Source organism: Crocodylus porosus, unplaced genomic scaffold (assembly GCF_001723895.1).
Source record: "Crocodylus porosus isolate Cpor-Errol unplaced genomic scaffold, CroPor_comp1, whole genome shotgun sequence".
NCBI classification, from domain to species: Eukaryota; Metazoa; Chordata; order Crocodylia; family Crocodylidae; genus Crocodylus; species Crocodylus porosus.
In genome coordinates this window covers 110,702,596-110,722,690 of record NW_017728906.1, presented here as the reverse complement: position 1 = coordinate 110,722,690, position 20,095 = coordinate 110,702,596, and the positions used below count along the sequence as shown (strand labels likewise).

Genomic DNA, 20,095 nt, shown 5'->3' with positions numbered 1-20,095 from the left:
GGGCGGCTCGGAAAAGTTTGCCTCGGCAGCCCGGGGGTCTCCCTGCCCCAGCCCCCGGGGCGGCGGGTCGGATCTCACCTCGAGGCGAGGCGCGGCGGAGGGGGCGGAAAGCCCCGGGATTTACTCAGCTCGGATTTGCCTGGCGCACCATGTCTCCCCGGCTCGGCGCTGCCGCCGGGCTGCTGCTGCTGCTGCTCCTGCTGCTCCTGTCACTCGCGGCCGGGGCCGACGGCAAGGCTCGCAGCTGCGCCGAGGTGAGGCAGGCGTACGGGGCCAAGGGCTTCAGCCTCGGCAACATCCCCTACCAGGAGATCGCAGGTGAGCCCCGCGGCCGGCGCGGGGGAGGCGGGGGGCGCTGCTCCCCTCGTCCCCGGGCCGGGCAGCGCCCCGCGAATCGCCCCCGTGTGGGGCTGGGCTGGTGTCGTCCAGGCCTGGCGGGAAGGGACACACAGAAGTTTGCAAAAAGAGAGCGAGAGAGCCGCGGCAGGGGCTGCGATCGCCGGCAGACACAACTTCCCGGAGTTGGCAGCGCTTTATTAAAACCTGGGAAGCCGGTGGACACCCCCCACCCCCTCCCCAACTCGGTAGCGTCGCAGCTCGGACTGCGGCTGAGCATCCCTGCAAGCGCTCAACCCGTAGCAAGGCTCCCCCGCCGCTCAGCCAGCCTCTGCTGGGAGGGCGCCTAGGGCTGGCCCGGAGGCACCAACAGGTCCCGCCGCTTCCCGAGCTCCGCTTCCCGATGCTGCGCCCCCGGCAGCCCGCTCCGCCCCGCCCCGCCGCCGTGCCCCCACCCCGGGGCTTCCTGCCTGCCGACTCCCTGGCCTGTAGCCCCGGCTGCAAAACCTCCAGCAGTGCCCGCCATGGCAGTGCCCCGAGCCGGGATGCTCCCCCCGCCCCACCCCAGCTTCCGTTGGCATCATTCTGGAGACCGGGCGGGAGACCCGAGGGGAGGGGGGGTCGCTGTGCTAGTGGCAATTGCAAAGGCCTCTTTCTCTCTTCTGGCTCTCTCGCTCTCTTATTTATTTATTTATTTATGTTGATTGACTTGCTGAGCAAAAGTGCTGGGTCTCTGAATTGCTCCGCTATTTCTTCTCTCTTGTGTTCTCAAGGGGACATATAGGGCCATCTGCGGCCTGCCACTGTTAAAACAAACCCAAAGAAATCAGTGGTTTTTCAAACTTCTTAGTGCTTTGGGGAAGACACTTGTTGCTCTCTGTTCCCTGACGGGTTTCTTTTCTTCCTTTTTCTCCCCCCTTTCTTTGAAATGATACCCCACAAAGGGGCCAGGGGGTGCTGAAAGACTCTTCACACTTCACGGTGACACTCTTCACTGTAAATTGGGCCGCTTACAGTTTTTTGGATAATAGGATTGGAATCTCCTTGCTGGTGAAAAACCTAAACTGATCATCGTGACATCTAGATGGCTTTTCACCTGTCTCTTAAGATTCAAGCCAGATGTCCCTCTTGGGGTTTTTTTTGGTGAAAATGAAGCAGATGTATGTGAAAATGAGTTAGTTTTTCTGAGCTTCTTGACTTTTGAGTGCTGTTTGTTTTCCTTAACAATTACGCTGGCACTGGTTGATGTGATACTTTGAGGCAGCTTGCTTGTAAATGTATGATGTGCGTAGCTACTGGGAGATTATGGTTATATGGATTTCCACTGCATCTGCTCTTTTTTGCTCTTGTGTACGTCCTGCTGAATTGTTTTATAATAAAGCCTTAGGTAGGGTAGCCCTACATTAACGGAAAGCTGCCTGTTTTGCGACCAGGTCCAGTTGTCATGAACATTTAAGTACATTGTCCAGCATAAGGATTTTAATGTTATTGGCTGTTGTTTCCCCTCTCTCCTTACCTTTGTCAACATATGTGAATTGTAAGAAGCTGGTTAGGAAAACAATTCATGACTATGATGGATAACTTCAATCTGTTAAGATGGAGCAGATTTTATGGAAGTTTCAAAGTCATATATTTGAGTAAATGCTTTGCTTTCAAGGGGATTTTGTGCTCATCTCTACATAATTGGATGGGAAAGTAGACAACACACATTATGATGTGTTATTTCAACGTTTTAACATCAGGGCACATTCTTTGGTGTTGGTAGTGTGGTTTTTTTAAGCCGCCTTTTCTAACTAGGACTATAAAATCTTTTCTTGCAAGCTGGAGATTTATTCTCTATAATGCTGCTTAAATAAGACAGGTGCCAGGCATGGAGGACTCCAACTTAAAATCAGTTGCTAGTTTGCAAGATCTTGTATACTTGTGTTAATGCTATCCTCTCTAATCCCTCTCTATTATTAAAAATTGCTGTTGAGAGAGTTCATAGTGTTCCTAATGTTGTACTATATGTTTGGATTATGAAGCTGGCTTTCTATACAGTACTTTGATACAAGTGAAACACATGTTAAAGTCAATAATTATGCGATTATACTGAGTATGTTTCCTTACAGTTCTATTCCACAGTGTTATGTTGGTGCTAAATTGTTCATTGGAACTTTTATAGTAGCTCTCAGGGTTTATAATTGGTCTTCTATACCTCAAAATTGGGGAATGGTGCTCATTGAATACAAGAGCCGCAAAGTTTGCACTTTGGTTTTGCTAGTATATTCTCAGTTTAAGAAATAAAACAAAAAAAACACCCTTCATCTGGGAGTGTTTTGCTGCCAGTATATTCACCCTGTGTAGCCATAGAAAACAGAATTGCACTATGTGTAACACTCAGATGCAGATTTTCTTTCATGCAAAATGGACACTGATTTTAGCAGCAGAGGTAACTGTAGCTTTGGGGACCACTCAAGGATAGCTCAATAAAACCTTTCTTCTTGTAAAATTGCTAATGAATATCTTTCATCTGCCATAGTTGAGAACAGTATCATGAAACTGTCCTTCTGTAAAAAAATTTAAAAAGATAACTGTTTTCATGTTTAAACAATGATGTCATATATAATGTATAAATATTATGCGGAACTTGAGACATGGAACAGAACATAGAGAAAGGTGTTGTTGGACTCAAGTGTATTACAATCTTTCACTTTAAGATAATATAATAAGAAAGTGATATTTCACAGTAAGAAATCTGTCAGCAATACTTGTTAAATTCAAGCCATGATTTCAAAAACTTTAAGCGTTGGACTTAAAGCAGTGGAAAAAAAATGAAAGATCAATTTAAAGTTGGAACATGTTCTTAACTCAAACTGTTCTGATTTAAATAAATTGCCCAAGTATTTAAAAATAAGGGCAGTATCTGAATGATGCTTTTGCCAGTTAAACCACATCATTAATCTTACTTAATTCAATTTCCTTGTTTCCTTAAATAAGAGTAAAACATTTGATAGCAGTGTTTTAAAATGTATTGCTTACCAAAGAGATTGGGATGACTGTTTGGGAATAGATGATGAGTAACTGTGTATCTAAATAGTATTTCCCAGAAACACTGTTCTAACATTATCTCAAAAGCTGGCAAGTCTATTCTCAAGTGCAGATGAAGAACAGGATGAGATTCAGTCAATAAAGGTGCACTAGAGTGAAGTTAGTGTAAACGAGAACAGAATGAAATACCTATTATTTTGAAGGTCAGGAGTCTCCTGAAATTGTCTTCTGACAAATGGTCATTACAATGATTGAAGAAAACTAGCAAACAAAACCCAGGTTCTTGTGATTCCTAAAGCAACAACAACAGAACAGTTGCACTGTTATTCATATATTTGAGGTACTAGTTTGTGTCAGAAGTTGTAGTTTTCTTGATGATTTCCACCCTCACCTCCCTTCCATTCCATTAAGCTATGACCACTGGTTGACAAAAGACCACTGGAAAATCCTGATGGCTAAACCAGCATCAAGCAACTTTCTAAATAGTGTCTAGCAGGCAATCCCTACTGCAGTGTGTAGGAATTCTGTGAACAAAGCAACTCTAGAACTATACACAAATGGAGAATGAATGGCTAAAGGTCTCCTTCATATCTCTCAAGAGCATGAAGCAGAGAGTAAGTGATATGAAATTGGTGTAGTTATTAAGTGCGAGTTAAGTCCTTAGAAATGCATTACATACCTGTGTTCAGCATGAACTCAGGTACAGAGACAAAGAAGGGTGTGACATTTTGCGCTACTATTGTGCCAAACACTGAGTAAGGCTTAAGGCAAAAGTAATCTTTCATGTGTGTCTGGCTTCTCAGGATCCCTTTGGACATTTCCATGAACCATGATGCACAACAGCACTCCCACCTCCTTACTTAACTTTTTTAGTAGTTGCCTTGACTGCTGACAATATATATGGATAAGCAAGTACATGGGTCTATGGAGGATGGGGCCAAACTACTTCTAAGTCCTCTTCCTGCAATCACTTGTGTACGGGCTTCATGTTACATGTTAGCAGTCCAACTGAATTGTGTAACACCACTCATATATTAAATTAAATATGCATATGGAACCAACGTTGCTGGGAGGGGGAAGAAATTGCTCTAAATAGCTACATATTTCAACTTTTGTAGCAATTTTTACTGTGTCTTTGAAAAGAACAAAAAAGTGTCTTAATACTTGTAAGTTTTGATCCAGAACTTTTTTATCTAGAACTTTAAATCCTAGTTTCCAGAGTTTCCTGGTGGACTTATAAATCCTGAAAAGGGATATTTAAAATTGACACGAAAGTGACAGTGTTATAATGTTGATCAGTATTTTGTACTATAGTCATTTATTTCCTGTCTGAACCCAGATTTATATCACTGAAGAACATACCTTAAGCTAAGTGCTAACATGTTAACATGTTTTCCTACTAGTTTTGTACGTATTTCGTCATATAGTACCTTACACTGTTCCAGAGACTTGGTAGTGTTCACACACCAGAGAGGTCAAGCACTGTGTTAAAAGCTCAGGCCATTCTTTTTATATGACTGCAATAAAGAATATATTCATTTCATTTATATTACTACTTGGCTCTCATAAAAGGTCAGTTTCAGCTGAATGTACAATTACTTGCAAACGGCAAATCTTATAACAAGTGATCAACAATAAAAGCTTTTCTGGGTAATTTGTCTTTAAAATTACCACCTGCCATTCCTTTTGAATGACTTGAAGTTCTTGCAGCATCACTTAGGAATCTCTGTTTTATTCTGCATGATATATGTTAGAAAACTATGCATGCTAATCTTTCTTTCTGCTTAGTAAAGTAAAAATGTATAATTACATTAAAGTTTCCAGTTGAAATAACAGGCATGGTGCTTAAAACTCCATTACATGCCAAAATATCAGCACTCACATTACCAGCAAAATGAAATTACATTTTCAATGAACTATGACTTTATGCTCCCCTTCATACCTGGCTAATGGGTGCTATCTCCCTGGAAAAAGAACCTTCATTCTGGGCTAGTGACTAGCAAGCATAGTTATTTTAGCAGTTTAAATATGCGTAAGAGAATTAATATTTCTATCCACATTCCTAAGGACTGTGTATTAGGGCTGGTGCTTAAGAGAAGAATAGTTCTGCTAAACTGGAGAATACATTACAAGGTGCACAAAGAATTTAAAATGTATTGCAGGTGACACCATGGGAAATTTCTTGATACTATGCTGTTCTGTGTAGAAGGGTGTCCTAAACCACATTGGAACTAAGGTTCATTTCCTTCACAGTTTACACTACAGAGTTCCTGTAAGCACACCAGAAAACTAAGAGTTCTTTCTAATAAATATGCATCTTGTTTCTGGCTCTTTGTTTTAGAACAAAATTGTTGCTAAGACCACCAGCTCTGTGAAATGCAGTTTCACTAGCATGACCTTTTGCTTAAAGCAAGGTAAAACAACTGTACTTTATTTCCTTGTAAGGTTTTGATATATTGTTATTTGGAAGAAACAGCATTCCAGGGAATTACTATAATTCTAAACGCAAAAGAGGCAAACAAAACCAAGCATACTACAGAAGTCGCTCTGGTTGGCATTATCTCCTACTGCTAACTACATTCATAGTAGTAATTCAGACTTTAATATTACAGATCACAGAGCCAGTCTCCTGTGAGCTGAGTTAGAAGATTATTAATAGCACCTGAACAGTTTGCTGCTTAGAGCCTTTGGAAAACATTGCCTGTAAATCTGCTGTAAATTCCATGTGTGCCCAGAAGGAGGCTCTACTGTGTAACTTCATCCCCTAGGTAGAATACCTCAAGCTACATTTTAGCCTAGTTATTGTGGAATTGATTTTCACGGCTCATGACAGAAGCTGTTTTCAGTCCATGAAAAGGAAGTGGCTAGAGCTGATACTCCTAACACAAATAGCAAATTGCTCTATGGCTTTCATAGCCTGCAAGGTCTGTTACCTTAAGGTTCTAATGGCCTTTTAACAGTGTTTCCAGCTGAGCAGCAGATGTAAGGGATACTGAACATGGAGAGCTGGGGGTTTTTTTCCCTCCTGAAAGAAACATTTCTACAGATACTGCACTAACAATGTTGCCTAGGACCTGTCTGGTGACCTGTTGGTTTTAAAATAGCAGGACAAGTCTCCTGAAAGAAATTGAAATCTTGACTATCTTTTAGCAGGTACCTTACAAAGTTATAACTGTTTGATAAGATACAGTTAAAGATAATAAAATCTTCCATGCATATTATATATACATATAATCATACCTTTCACCTTGGGTGATTCCCCAAAGAATGTGCAAGCCACCTAGTCAGAGTGGCAGTGAAATGTACTCACTTCTCAAGCTCACAAGACCCCAGACCCTTCCTCCCAACAATTTGCAAAGTAATAGAATAGTTATTTGTAAAAAAAGCAGGATCTCTATTTTATGGTTCCAACTGAATGAGACAAACAGGCACATGCCTATTAATAAACTACAGTTTTGTTTATCTACATCAGAAAGATGATGGGCTAAATCAACTCTCATGGCCCTACAGGTAGGAAAATCTAGTAATTTCAAACCTGACGTATGGTCCACTAGGCAACATTATCCAAATCTAAATTAGAAGCTAGGCAACAATTTGCATATATTTATTCTTGCCAGTAATAACCTTTGCTTTGGGACACACCAACAGAATTCATACTGCCTATGCCAATAGCATTTTTACGGTTAAAGCTCTGTTTGCCCCCCTCTTCTTTGGGCTGCCAGAGTGGGCTCTCTCAGAGTGTCAGGTCTTATTCTCTAACCTTTTCTGGGGCAAACTTGTAGTTTTTCTTACTTTAAGCCTTGCTTCAAAGCAACTGTATCCCATCCTGACTATGCTTACTAAGCAAGTCCTTTGTGACCAAGTACCTCTTGGTTTTCCTTACAAGAATCTGTGGTGAGTACAGTAACCAAAAACATCCTACCTACACCTAAGTTCTTAGTGCTTAGGTTTTTAGAAGGCTATTTTGGATCACTGTATTCACACAAAAGAGATGTGTAAAACTCACAACATTAAGTTTCAACTGTCATAATGGCCATAGGAGAAGCACTCACATCAGTGCCCTATCAGATTCAATGAATCTGTGAATTCTGCTAAATACTGGTCATAACAATTGCAGACAGGGCATGAGAAGAACAATAACATAAATAATTACAGACCATCTCTAAGACCTTTATTCATTTTGAATCTGCTGGTTGATTTCTGTTTTTAATTATTTTTCTAAAAAGTTCGTATAAAATTATGAGTTATAAGCATGCACCAGAAATCACTATGCTTTGATTATTTTAGTTAAAACCAACTTTTTGTGTTTTACATTTTCTAAAATGGAAATAGTATACCATTGGTGACTGGGGAGAGTTGGAATGTACCATTATAATATCTTGTATAAAATTCATGAGAGGATGATAAATACATCCTTATTTTAGGAGCACTATGGAAATCTTATTTTCATCAGTAGCGTGAAGATTTGGTGTAAAGCTTTGGTACTTACAGTTTCCCTACAAGCAACCCCCACTTAGGGCTCTTAATTGGTTCCTGAAAAACTGAGCATTAAGCGAAGCAAGCATTAAGCAAAACCGAAAGTTTTTGGCAATCCAAGATGGTGACCGCAAGTTTCATAGTTTCATAGTTCTTTAAGTGTTTTTCATGACCTGAGACAGCAACTGTGAGTGTTATAATGAAACTCACTGAGCACTAAGTAGAATCAGGTATCAATTTAAATGAGTGTTATAGCAAAACAGCACTAAGTGAAACAGTGTTAAGTGGGCGTTGGCTGTATTTGGACTCAGAATAATCTTTTTCTCTTTCTCCTCCACCACTTACTACCCAAACTTCACTATACTTTCCTGAGTCATGTGAAATCTGTGAAAATGTGAAATGTGTCTCTCTTCAACTCCCTGCCTCTCAAGTTAGCTATGCTGCTGCAGGCAGAAGCAGGGATGGGGTGGCATGGTAGAGCTCTGGTATTATTATTGAGTAGCTAAGGGAGTCAATGGCCCATTAATGGTCCATTGCTCTTTACTTCACGGGTGTTAACAATAATCTTCTTTTTAATAGTCATTCCCCTTATCAAGCTAACCTATTTTAGGGCAGTTTTTCTGTCTGCTATGGCTTCCTGTTTCACAGTTCATGCCACTCCATCTCCCCACCCCACACCCAAGATGTTCATTTTAATTTTCACTGGTTGGTCAGGACCAGCCTCTGAAACCCAGGACTGTTCCAGCTAAACTGGGATGTATGGTCACCATAGGCTTATAAAACTTTGTAGAGTTTGCAGTTTGGGATGCCAGTGTTGAAATTTGTGGAAGGCCAGGGCAGATCCTGAGGGATTGCAGCAGTGCAAGTATATTCCCATGTTCAACCATGCCATGGTAAGAGCAGCGAGGCTTTCTTTAAGTCCCTGAAGTAGGTAAATATTCTCCCCTTCCCTTCTCTTCTGTGCTCAGTGCAATATTATCTCCCCTCTCATTCCCTCTCCCCCTCTCCACCACTGCCACTGTTCCTACTGTCTCCCATTGACCTGGCCTGGCCAGGAGGGGTGGCTCCAAAGCTGCTCCTGCCATGCTCTATCCTAGGCTTCATGTGGGGCTGGGCTCATCCAGGAACAGTGGCAGTGAGGGCAGCTTCTTCTTCTTCCAAGTTTGGTCCCCCTGAGTGTTCAGTGCCTGCCTGGGAACAGGCTTAGGGAAGGGGAACATAGCTGCCACCACTGCTGCTCTTCCTGGTTAAGTTTGGCTCCACAAAGGCTGGCTGGAGCCAAGTTCTGGACCTCCTCCTGGTCCCAGGTCAGCTGGAGATAGAGACTACAGTGGATAGGGGAGGGGGCCATGAAAGGGGAGGGGACATGCTGCTGAGCACGGAGGAAGTGGAGAGTGTGCCAGTAGGGAAGCAGGATTCTTGCATGATTCAGGTTCTTAAAATAAGTCTCCAATTGCTGTTCTTGCGTCATGGTTTGCCCATCCCAGGTGGGAATTCATGCTGGGAGCAGAGATACAGCCACCCTTCAATACAGATCACTGATACTGCACCCCCCTTTACAGAATCCTGATTCTGCCTTTGAGTCTATTTTGAGGATAGACTGCTGCAGGGAATTGTGGGGCAAGTTGCTCATTTTAGGCAAGCTGAGTGCTTGTTCATTTCTTCAACTCCTGGGAGGCTGCCAGTTGATGAGGATGCACATCCTGGGTGTATCTACAGATACAATTAATGTGACTGAATATGCTTTGGCTCAATTTAAGCCAGAATAAACTAATCCTAACATTACCATCTACACATGCACTTAAGCACAGTAATTTACTGTGCTATCAGATACCATCTGTATCTGGCAGCACAGTAAATTTGTCTAGTGCACCCTCATTGCTTTTGATGTGTAGATGGTGATGTTTTACTTTGTAGCAAATTAGTCTGCTGTTCAGTAAAGCATCTTGTGTAGATGCATCTCCAGTCTCTTGAAGTATGGCTTCCCTATCATATGACTGAATAGATGGAAGGAGAAAAGTGGGACTGAAAGTGGGACTGATGTACTTCTGCAAAGTTAGGTAAAGTGCTTCTGGATATAGGTGGGGATAATAAGGAAGCAGAGAGAGAGCAGAATTTCCAGTTCCGTTTTGACTGATTCTGTTTCTATATGTCTTGGTGCCTTTTGGGATTTGCAGTCAGTGGTGAGGCCTTCTCCTGACTCAGTCCTGAAGATCACACCCCAAAGGGGTAAAGTTCTGCTTGAGATACCATTAATAGCTTGATTGTCAAACATTTCTTGTGTGATTTAATGTGTTCTACAATAGTTTGTCCATGCTGAATTGAGAATATTTGTTTATGATAAGTTTAATTCTTCTAAAAAATAACCCACTCTGTTGATCCTCCAGTTTAAAGGCACAGAGGTTACACAGTATTTGACATGGCTTCTAGATAACCACTAACTTTAAGGATTAGGAGACTTTTCTCAGTTCCTGCTTAACAGAGGCATCTTTTCACTCATTTACCATGAAGCATATCTCTCCTTTCTAAAGTTCATTTTACATAAGGGATGATAACAGCCCATACCATGCAGATACCCAAAGATCCTGTAGCTGAGAGGCTATTCACATGCCTTTCCTGAGAAGATTTTTGCCAGGTGCAAAATGTACCACACTGCCTAAATTATTAGAAGTAGAATTGGCATCTAATGTAATGTAGGGGAATCTTGGGAGTTGGAGGCAAGAGGCAATGGGGAGAGTGGTAGTTTAAGGGATTAAGGAGGGGTTAACAGAGGATAACCCCCTTTAGAAGTAGGAATTCAGTTTGGCACCTGTTGCATACTTGTCTCCTCATTTATACTGCACAGGTAAGTGTTCAGTGATTGCTCGTAGCTGATTTCTAATGGGTAGCTTGAGGTGCTGCTTTTAACCTAAAAACCTACAAATAATAAACTTTGGCTGTTTGAGACAGAACCTGTTCCCCTGTGTGGTACTGCAGTGTAAATTGCAAGAAAAGAGCATCCATGTGTAGTATCCTTAGTTTTGGAATTTATTTTCTACCATGTTTCACCAAAGGTCAGATGTGGTGATCTTAAGAGCAAGTTGTAAAAGTCATCTTTTCATCTAGGTTTTTCCTGAATACAGCAGAGAGGCAGCCTTTGTCTAGATTCTATAATGATATGTGCTAATCAGTAGCATAACAAAGTGAGGGTGATCGGGGCAACAGCCCTAGTTGTCCACTTGGAGTGGGATGCTAAAATAGCTGCTATAGCTGCTGACTGGCTATATCGATGTTGCCATCACTGGAAGACCAGTAGGCACTATTGCCCCACATATAGTTACTGTCCCATTATTCTCTCTGGTGCCAGTATAAGATCCTGGACTGGGGATTCTGCATATAAGCTTTTCTTTTGGCTTAGAGAGGTTTTTTTTGTAGCTGCCATGTATTCATAGGTCAGGGTTTCTCTAAGTTTCAAATTCTGTAAGTATCTGCTCATTTTGTTGTGCCTGGAGAGTTTACTTGGAAAGTGGGTTGGCTATAGGTAAGGATGCTGTTTGATTTATGCTTTGATTAAAAACCCATTCCACACTTCAGGGCACCTAGCCAGCACTGTGCAATTAAAATAAAAATACAATAGTAGAAGAGATGAAACATAAATCGTCCAAAACAGTAGCACCTTTACTTCAAACCTTTCACACCTCATCACTCCAGCAGTCTACAGACTTTTGAGACCTGTGGAGGAGTTAATTTTTAATGACTTAGGATATTGAGTCTATAAAAGTTTTCTGTGTCAGTATCTAGATATCTTAAAAGTTGCAGTAACAAATCAAAACATAGACGTGATATCTGTCTAACAATAGCCATTCTTGGAATTTCATTTCCCTTCCTTCACACTGCTTGAATATTTCAAAAAAGAAGAAGCTTTAAGTACAACCAACATATAGAATTAATGTATAATATAAAGGTGTGGATACTGAAAATAAATATTTACTTCTTGAAATTAAGCCAGTCGCAGGCCAAAGCTGAGCTGACATCTGCAGTAATGTTATGTATGAGCAATTTTGGATTTTTCAATGACAAGGGCAATATAAGTTACTGTTAATCAACATTATCTGTACAGAAGAGAAATAAGAAAATATCTCTTTGGCAGTTTTTGGCTCAAACCAAATGTCTTTAACCAGTTAGAGCAGTGACCATTTAGTGTTCTTAGCTATGTTCTATATAGCATTCTAACAAATAGGAATTTAAAATGTTTTTGAAGATGTACAAAAAAATGATAAAGCACGCCCCCCTAAAAAAATAAATAAAATCTCCTTTAAAAAAGAATCCTCTTACCTTATTTATAAAGCAAACTATCTTCAATTAGCAGTAACAGCTGTTAAAAAAAAAAAAAAAAAGCAGGAAAGACAGAACACACTAATCTAAGTTGTAAAATAAGTTGTGGTGACTCAACAGAAATTTTGCTGTTTCTGAACAGAAAATCAAAATCTAATTTAAAAATGAAGGTATTTAAAAGAATGGCACAGGGGAGTTTTATTTATTGAACTGGTGAAAAGCCAGGAGTGATATTCTTTGACTGCTGCTATTGCAAGATAGTCCGTCAGGCTGGCTATGAGCTAGCAATGAGGATTGTTAATTGAATACCAAAAACATAACTAAAATGCATTGATTAAATGCAAGCACCTGTCTTTGCAATATAGCATGGCTGATGAAATGAGAAGATGCCCAGAAATAGTTTTCTAAAACTGAAAAATAGTGATTAGTTTGCTCCTCAAGTTGATAATCAGAAGCCAAGGTCTATTCTTTGAATAAGAAACCCTAAGCCTCTTTATTTTATAATTACAGGAGCAGTCCACGTTGCAAAATAGGCATAATTTCAAATAACCTACTTGGTTGTTGGAACATTTTTTTTTCTATTAGCACAGTTTGTATCGGACTTGTCAGCTAAAAACCCAAGAACAAATTCCTGCCCTCTTTTATAGACACATAACCAGGGATCCTGTTTTTCTCAAGTAAAAAATAACCCCCAATTTTCGGTTTCCAACCTAAAATCCACATTTTTCCGCAATTAAAATGAAACACTACTATATATATATATATATATCACAGAACAAACATGGATTTTGGGGTACTTTTTTAAATCTGAAACTTGGGGGGTGGGTTAATCATAGAAAACCAGGATGCCTGGACATGACCCTCTGAGACACAGCAGAATTTGGCTAAGATTTTATTATTTTTGAGAGTAATAAAAAAATCAAGTAAATAATTCTTACACTTTATATTGTCTTCAGTTATTTGAAGCAAACCCACTGGAATGACTAAGTATGGAATCTGGAAGAAATGTCTATGGTGGGTATTATTTAATGTAATGGTTGATCACGTTTTTGAGTAGACGGCAATTGTTTCTTCTTTACCTGTCCAACTGCAAGTATGACTATATTATATTTTTGTAGAACAGTAATATCCAGAGTCCATGTTCAAGATTTGGATCTTCTGTGAACTGCATTATAAATACATAGTTAGAGAAAGAGACAATCCTTTTCCTAAGGAGCTGACAGTCCAGTTGAAGACACTATTGCGTTGTTTGACTTGTATATGATTGCAGCGTGCTTTGATCCTGATGAGAGATGCACACATTGTTTAAACACACTTTGGTTACACAAACAAAGAATATAGTACATGTAAATATTATGTTTTAATTTTAAGATGTCCTTTTACAGGAGATCAGACTTACATCTCATTGAGATTTTTATAATAATTGACGGGTCATTTGTGAAGGCAGCTTTTACCTAGTTAATTAGTTATTTAGAGTTTTGAGTTTGCTTTTTAAAGCATTTCCAGCTGGACATTGTAAATCACTGTCTAGAGTACAATCCATGCAGGGTACAGAAACCATCCCTGCACAGTGCCAAACCACAAATTGTTTACACCTCATATGCCAAAGAGTGTGTATAAATATTCACTGCACCTGATGTCCAATCACATGGTTTATTTTAAACTGCATGATTGTATACTGGGAGTGGCAACATATAGATGTTCTCCAGTGCTAGGGGCCATGTGATGAACCTGATATATGTAACTTAAGGGCCCGCAGGATTGTGTCTCTGTGTGGGGGAACTGGGAGGGAAGGCTGGTGGGTCCAGGAGGTGGGTTGGCAGGATACAGGGAGGGGCCACAGGCCCATCAGCTGTGAGACTCCCATCTATGGGAGAACATGAGGAGCTGCTGCAGCTGAGCCCTTCCAGCTGCAGGCTCCCAGTCATGGGAGCTTGCTACTTTCTGGTGCAGGGGAGCTGGGGATCATAATTCCTGGCTCCCCCAGCACTGACTCCCGTGATTGGATCTGATGCTGGATCTCACAGTCATGCCTCCTGACATGCTTGTGTGGCATGGCAGGAGGCATGATTGTGTGGGTTATGTCTGAGTCTTATCATGCCTTTACTGGAACATCTATAGGGCCCCTAAAGAAGATATATAGAGACAATAGGACATAGAGCACAAGCTTATATGGGTCTAATTTATGTTAGGCTTAACTTTTCTTTTAATAGTTTCCTTTGAGGTTGGCTATATTGGTATTTGTTCTAGGTATGAAGTTGTGTGTAACTGGAGACAGATCCATAAAAATGCTAATCTGTAATACTGAACAAACAAGATTTGCATTCATAAGATACAGTCAGCTAAAGAATCGCACATGTAGCTTTGGTATTGATTTAGATCATTTTAGGTTACTTTTTATAGTCCTTTCAACATCATTACTGCAGCTATCATGAAGGACAGACAAGAAACCTTTCTAAAAAGACTAATGGAGTTGGCAAATCAGAATTATCATTTTAATAGCTGATATGTTAGGGCTAATCTTCTTGTTCAATTCTTTAAATTGACTATGATGATATAATCTGATCAAACTGTTGATTTCACTGAATTTCTCAGTATTGTCTGGCTGAAGGTCAGGGTGGATAAATAATTATTTGTGGAATGTTTCATTTGCTCCTGTGCCCTCACATTACCTTATTATGAAAATGTGTAAATGACCTCTGGGGGAAAAACCCTGAAATTAATTTATGATGGATGTATTTCAATAAGTGTGTGTAGTAATGTAGTGAGGACGCATAGAAAATGCATATTCGGATTAATAGTAATAGTTCATATTTTGATACTGTTGAATTAATAGGAGACAGGAAAGTATGTAAATAACATTACTCAATGGCCCATAAATTCAGAGAATTCAAGAATATTCATATTTCACACTAGGTCCATCAGGTTTTGCATTTTGCTGTCTCCATAATCAATACTTATCAATCATTTAGGCTCTGATTGTGAGTAGAGTATTATATGTGACAGGAACCTAACACTAAAACATAGAGTCCCATTGTGGCAACTGGATATATTGAACCTCTTTAAGGAACAGTCTAAAACACTGGAGCATTATTTTACAAAGACAAAGCAAAGCAGAGTGCAAACCGAGGATTTGCCTACAACATTTCTAATGTTTTATTTCTTAGTTGGTTCTGATGGGCTGTCTTTTTTTATTCTCTTCTAACTACTTCTATTCTCCATGGCTCATGCAGACAAACACATACTATATTTTTTAAAATGAGACTGAGCAATTCTTTAATTTTCCTTATATTCACTGCAACACTTACTAGGTCCTCAGAAAGATTTTGTTGCTAAATACCTCCTAAAGTTTAGATAAGGCTCTTTGGGTGAATCTGATATCTTTTATTAGACCAACGTAAATAGTTGGAAAACAATTATTAAGCAACCTTTCGGGTTCAAAAACCCTATGTCAGGCTAAGGAAGTTTCAGCAGTTGGTGTGTGCTCTTCCTGGATGGAATGAAAAGTAAAGAAGCCAGAGGCTGGGCTGGTATGCATACAAGACAGGTAGTCAGTGAAAATGTAGATTGAGGAGTCAATGGGTGAGAGACAGGCTCGGGGGGGGCGGGGGCAGGGGAAAGAAGTGGGGATGAATAGTGGAGAGATCCATGGGGAGTCAGATGTCAGGCAGGTTATAATGTGTCATAAATCCAATGTCTATATTTAGTCCATGATTTTTGGTATCCAGGAGGTTGATGAAGTGCACTTCATAGGCTTGTCTCTGAGAAGTGTTTTGTAAGTTTCCTTTTAGGATCAGGACTGAGAGATTGGAGAGAGAGTGGTTTTCTTGTGAGAAATGTGCCCCCACAGGTAACTGGGAAATCTTTGATAGATTTCTGGTGTGCGTTCATTCTGGTCCGCAGTTGTTGTTTGGTTTCTCCTACATATTTTCCATGAGGCATTTGGTGCATTGGAGGAGATATATTACATTGCTGGAGGTGCAGCTGTAAGATCCAGGAATGCTGATGGCTCTGTTGTGGGGTGTAGTAATTGTGGAGGTGGTGGAGATGTGCTGGTAGGTTTTGCATTTCTTGTCATGGCATGGTCTGGATCCATTTGGTGTGTTCTGGGCTTGAGGAAGTTTACTTCTGGTAATGAGGTTAGGGAGGTTTGGTGGCCTCTATCCCCTACTTAAATCCTTTCTCACACAGTGACCTTTTGGTAGCTTTTCTGTTCTTACATAATAACTCAAGTATTAGAACTGTCACCTAAGATACAGAAGAGTATGAAGTAGGTTGTAGTAAATGGTTTTATTACTGCAGTTTGTGTCAGATTTGTGAAGTCCTCCCCCTTTTGCTTGTGGGAATTTGAATCCACATGAACCTAGGGAAATAATTTAACCATTAAGCCAGTGGTTCTCAACCTTTCTGGACTCAAGGCTCCCTCAATAGACTCAAGGAATTTCTGTATAACTTCTGTGAATTGAGTAGCACCCAATTTCAAAATGAAGTTTATATATTATAGTGGGCTAGGGGGGATATATATTGCAGAGGGACCAGTCAGTGGGGGTGGGGAATTGGCCAGGCAGGACAAATCTGAGCCTGCACTGATCCACTTATCTCCTTACACAATGCAACACCCTTCAAAGGATCTGATATCCTCCTGGCTGAAAATCATTGCACTAAGCCAAGGGAAATTCTGGAGGGTGTATGGTATTCTCAGTTTTTCCTGTTGAATCTGTTTCATTTCATATAGAATAATTAAATATTAATTGAGCCAGGAAGAGGTAGTGTGTGTGATCGTTTCCTCCTGTCATAACCTCCCAAACCTTACCCCCACCTACTGAAGGCCTGCCAAAATTAATAGGTTTTGCAGTGCTACTGGAAGATGTCTAAACTCAGACTCAGATGGACCACAAGGAAAGACAGTTCCAGAGCAGAGGACGGAGTACTGAAAATTACCTCCTAAATAAGGGGTACTCCTACTACAATTAATATTTAAGTATTTTATATAAAAGAGGGAACAAAACCCAGGTTTCTCCTCTTTTAAGTGAGTCCCCTAACTGCTAGGACTAGAGGGTCATGTCTGTTCTCTCTGTTTTTCAACCAATGAGCAGAGACAACCTGAGCAGAGTGTGGGGCCCGGGGCAAATCCGCCTGTGCAGGGCCCTGCCCCCAGATGCAAAGAAGCCGGTGGCAGATTCGGCAGCCGGGGTGGGGAGGTGGCAAGCGACCGGATGTGAAGCAGCCAAATGGTGGCAGTACAGAGTCACCGCACTGCTCTGCCCGGCTCTGTGGGGCCACCCAAAGTGCCAGTCGCTCCGATTGGCCCCCTTCTAGGGATGGCCCTGCCAATGAGATTCAAATATTCCACACAAAGTGGAACAGCAGGGAGACTGAGAGTATTCAGACCTCATGATTAGAGTATCCACCTGAATATGGAAAATGGAGGTTTCATCCCAGCTGAAGGAGTAGAGAATTAAATCCTAGTTTCCCACATCCTGGGTATGTCCTCTACCCTGTGACCTACTGAATGTAGGTGAGGCAGTAAGATCATCATCCACTTTATTTTGAGAACACATAACAGCTTGTATATTTGATGAAACATAGTCTAATGACTGCAATGGATCCCTATCTAAGTCATACTGAATGGTTCATGTCCAGAAAAACATCTGTAGGAGCCTCAGGAACTTTACTGATCAAAACATAGGCACCTTCAAAGTTAGGCTGCGGCTAGGTAGGTTTTTGAGCATCTAAATTTTAGATTTAGACATCTACAGAAGCATCTCAAAGTCTAATAGTTTAACAAGGTTATTTCTACAGAGTATTCACAGTCTGAGACAGCTAAGTTTTGCGAGTGACTATGTCCTCTTAGTCTCTTTCTTTTGGATTGCCTAATGGACTTGCTGAAGAACTTTGGAGTGGCAAATGAAGGAAACATTAGGAAGAAGGGATCAGCAACAGTAATTTCAGGAAATGATGATAGTGATTTTTCTTCTGTGTATATTAGGTAATTTGAACAAGGACATAGGTAAGTAGGATGATTGATTTAAAATTAATGAAGCTACACCCAATTACATCATAGGTGAAGTCAGCCCAAATGCCTGCCTTTATTCAAACAAGGTAAGTATCTCCTGGGCATACCAAGGGAATTGATAATGCTTTTTGTACTTTTTTGTTACAGCTACTTTTCCATTTCTAGGAGACTGTTTTTCAAAGAATCTACTGCACAAACTGTTAACATTTGCTGCAAAGTAACTTTTCTATTGTAAATAGACAGAAGGGAGTTTTGGGGTAAGATCATATTGTTTTTTGGGTTCCATCACTTGATTTTGTCAAAGCTGGTCAGTACAGCTGTCTACTTTTTTCTATGCACATACATGCAAACAGGCACTTTCTGAAGAACTATTTAATAGATTTATAGTTTATTCTCATTTGATATTGTTAATGTAATACTCCCTCATTGATTGTGACAATCCTTAGTCACTGAAATCTGAAGAACTGCTAGGGAAAAATGTCAGATTGTGGGATAAACTTCCAGGCTGTTTGGTAGAAGTCTTATTGCCAGAGTATTTTTATATTCAGACAATGTATTATGAAGAATAATGGACCAAATACACCATCTGCTTTTGCTGATTTGTCAAGGCTGATAAAAGGTCAAGTAGCCAGAAGTAGTTTGAAATATCAAGTTACAGAGACAACAGGTGTCCATAATTCTGCTTATGAGCTGCAGATGAGATTATAGTGGCCACAGCTTGTAGCCCCAAATTCTTGTGGATGCCAGGGAATTCATTGATGCAGTATTTCTGTTCAGAGCTAGCACATGTCTGAAAAGATTAACTGCCAGCTCTTACTATGCAGAAACCTTGGAGAAAGCAGAAGTGAAATCATTCACTCTCTTTCACACATATATATACACAGAATAGGAAAAGTAACGTAGATGGGAAGGCACCTATAGGAAAACAAATTTCCTAAAGGTGGCCATCTTTTCATGGCCATGACCAAGGATCATGGACCCAAATTTTCTTTAAGTCATTAAGTATCTAATTAGAGCTTAAAACTCTAATCCTGCTCCATTTCCCAGGAATCCCTGGTTTCACTTTCAGCATTTACTTGGGTTTTAGCTCCTATTCCATCCTACATGGCTAGATTTGTTCTACTGTGTATGTTCACAAGAAATCTAATATGGCTACCTACCTATGTTTATAATTTGTTTAGATCCTATTCCACGTGAGGAAGCACTGAAATTATGTGAAAGTTTTGCATAAATTCTGAAACTTTAGTGTGTGTGCTAGGGGGCAGAGAGGAAGGGTGGATCATGATGACAGAAGCAGTATTAGAAGGAGGAGGTTTCGTACTTCAGTGCCCCAACCTTGTACTTACCTTGTACCCTAATAGTCAAGTGATTAAGGCATCTAATCGGAAGTAGTAGATATGGCTTATGACTGAGAAGCAATTAGAAGCTGGATACAGAAGTGTAGCAGTGCAACTCAATGCTTGAGATAGTGCCGGCTCTGCCAGCAGCAGTAGTGCAATCAGCCACCGCTTCAGCAATGCCTGCTTTTGCTGCTCCCCAAGTTCCACCCCTCTTCCTTAGTTATGCTACTTCTCAGGTCTTGCAACTCATAAGAAAATGTCCTAATCACTAGGCTATTGGGTTAAAAGATGAGTTTGTCAGCCTCTTCTTATCCTATTCCCCTGCAAAAAGTCAAATAGAATCTGGGTCATGGTTATTTATGTGGCACTAAGAAGTGAAATAGGGTGTGGGCCCTTGTTTCCAGAATGACATACATATTTAGTAGAATTCCAAATTTAAAAAAAATGCCACGGAGAACTAATGGGAAGAACTTGGGGTTATTAAACAGGGAATAACCTTTACTCCTGTCAGGGTAATCCACACTTGGTGGCCTTGAACATGCTTAGTCTATCCTGAAATCACTGAAGTTTTCTAGTGCTACAT

At 40.6% G+C, this 20,095-nt stretch overlaps 1 protein-coding gene across 1 annotated transcript in view; it reads left to right on the top strand.

Annotated features, from left to right (window-relative positions):
• Positions 1 to 55: 55 nt before the first annotated feature.
• GPC6 (glypican 6) overlaps positions 56 to 20,095 on the top strand; it is a 1,259,017-nt gene continuing 1,238,977 nt past the window's right edge. The window contains exon 1 of the mRNA XM_019529756.1: positions 56 to 318. Within this exon, the coding sequence (XP_019385301.1) occupies positions 150 to 318 (169 nt within the window). The 5' untranslated portion in view covers positions 56 to 149. The remainder of the gene's footprint in view (positions 319 to 20,095) is intronic.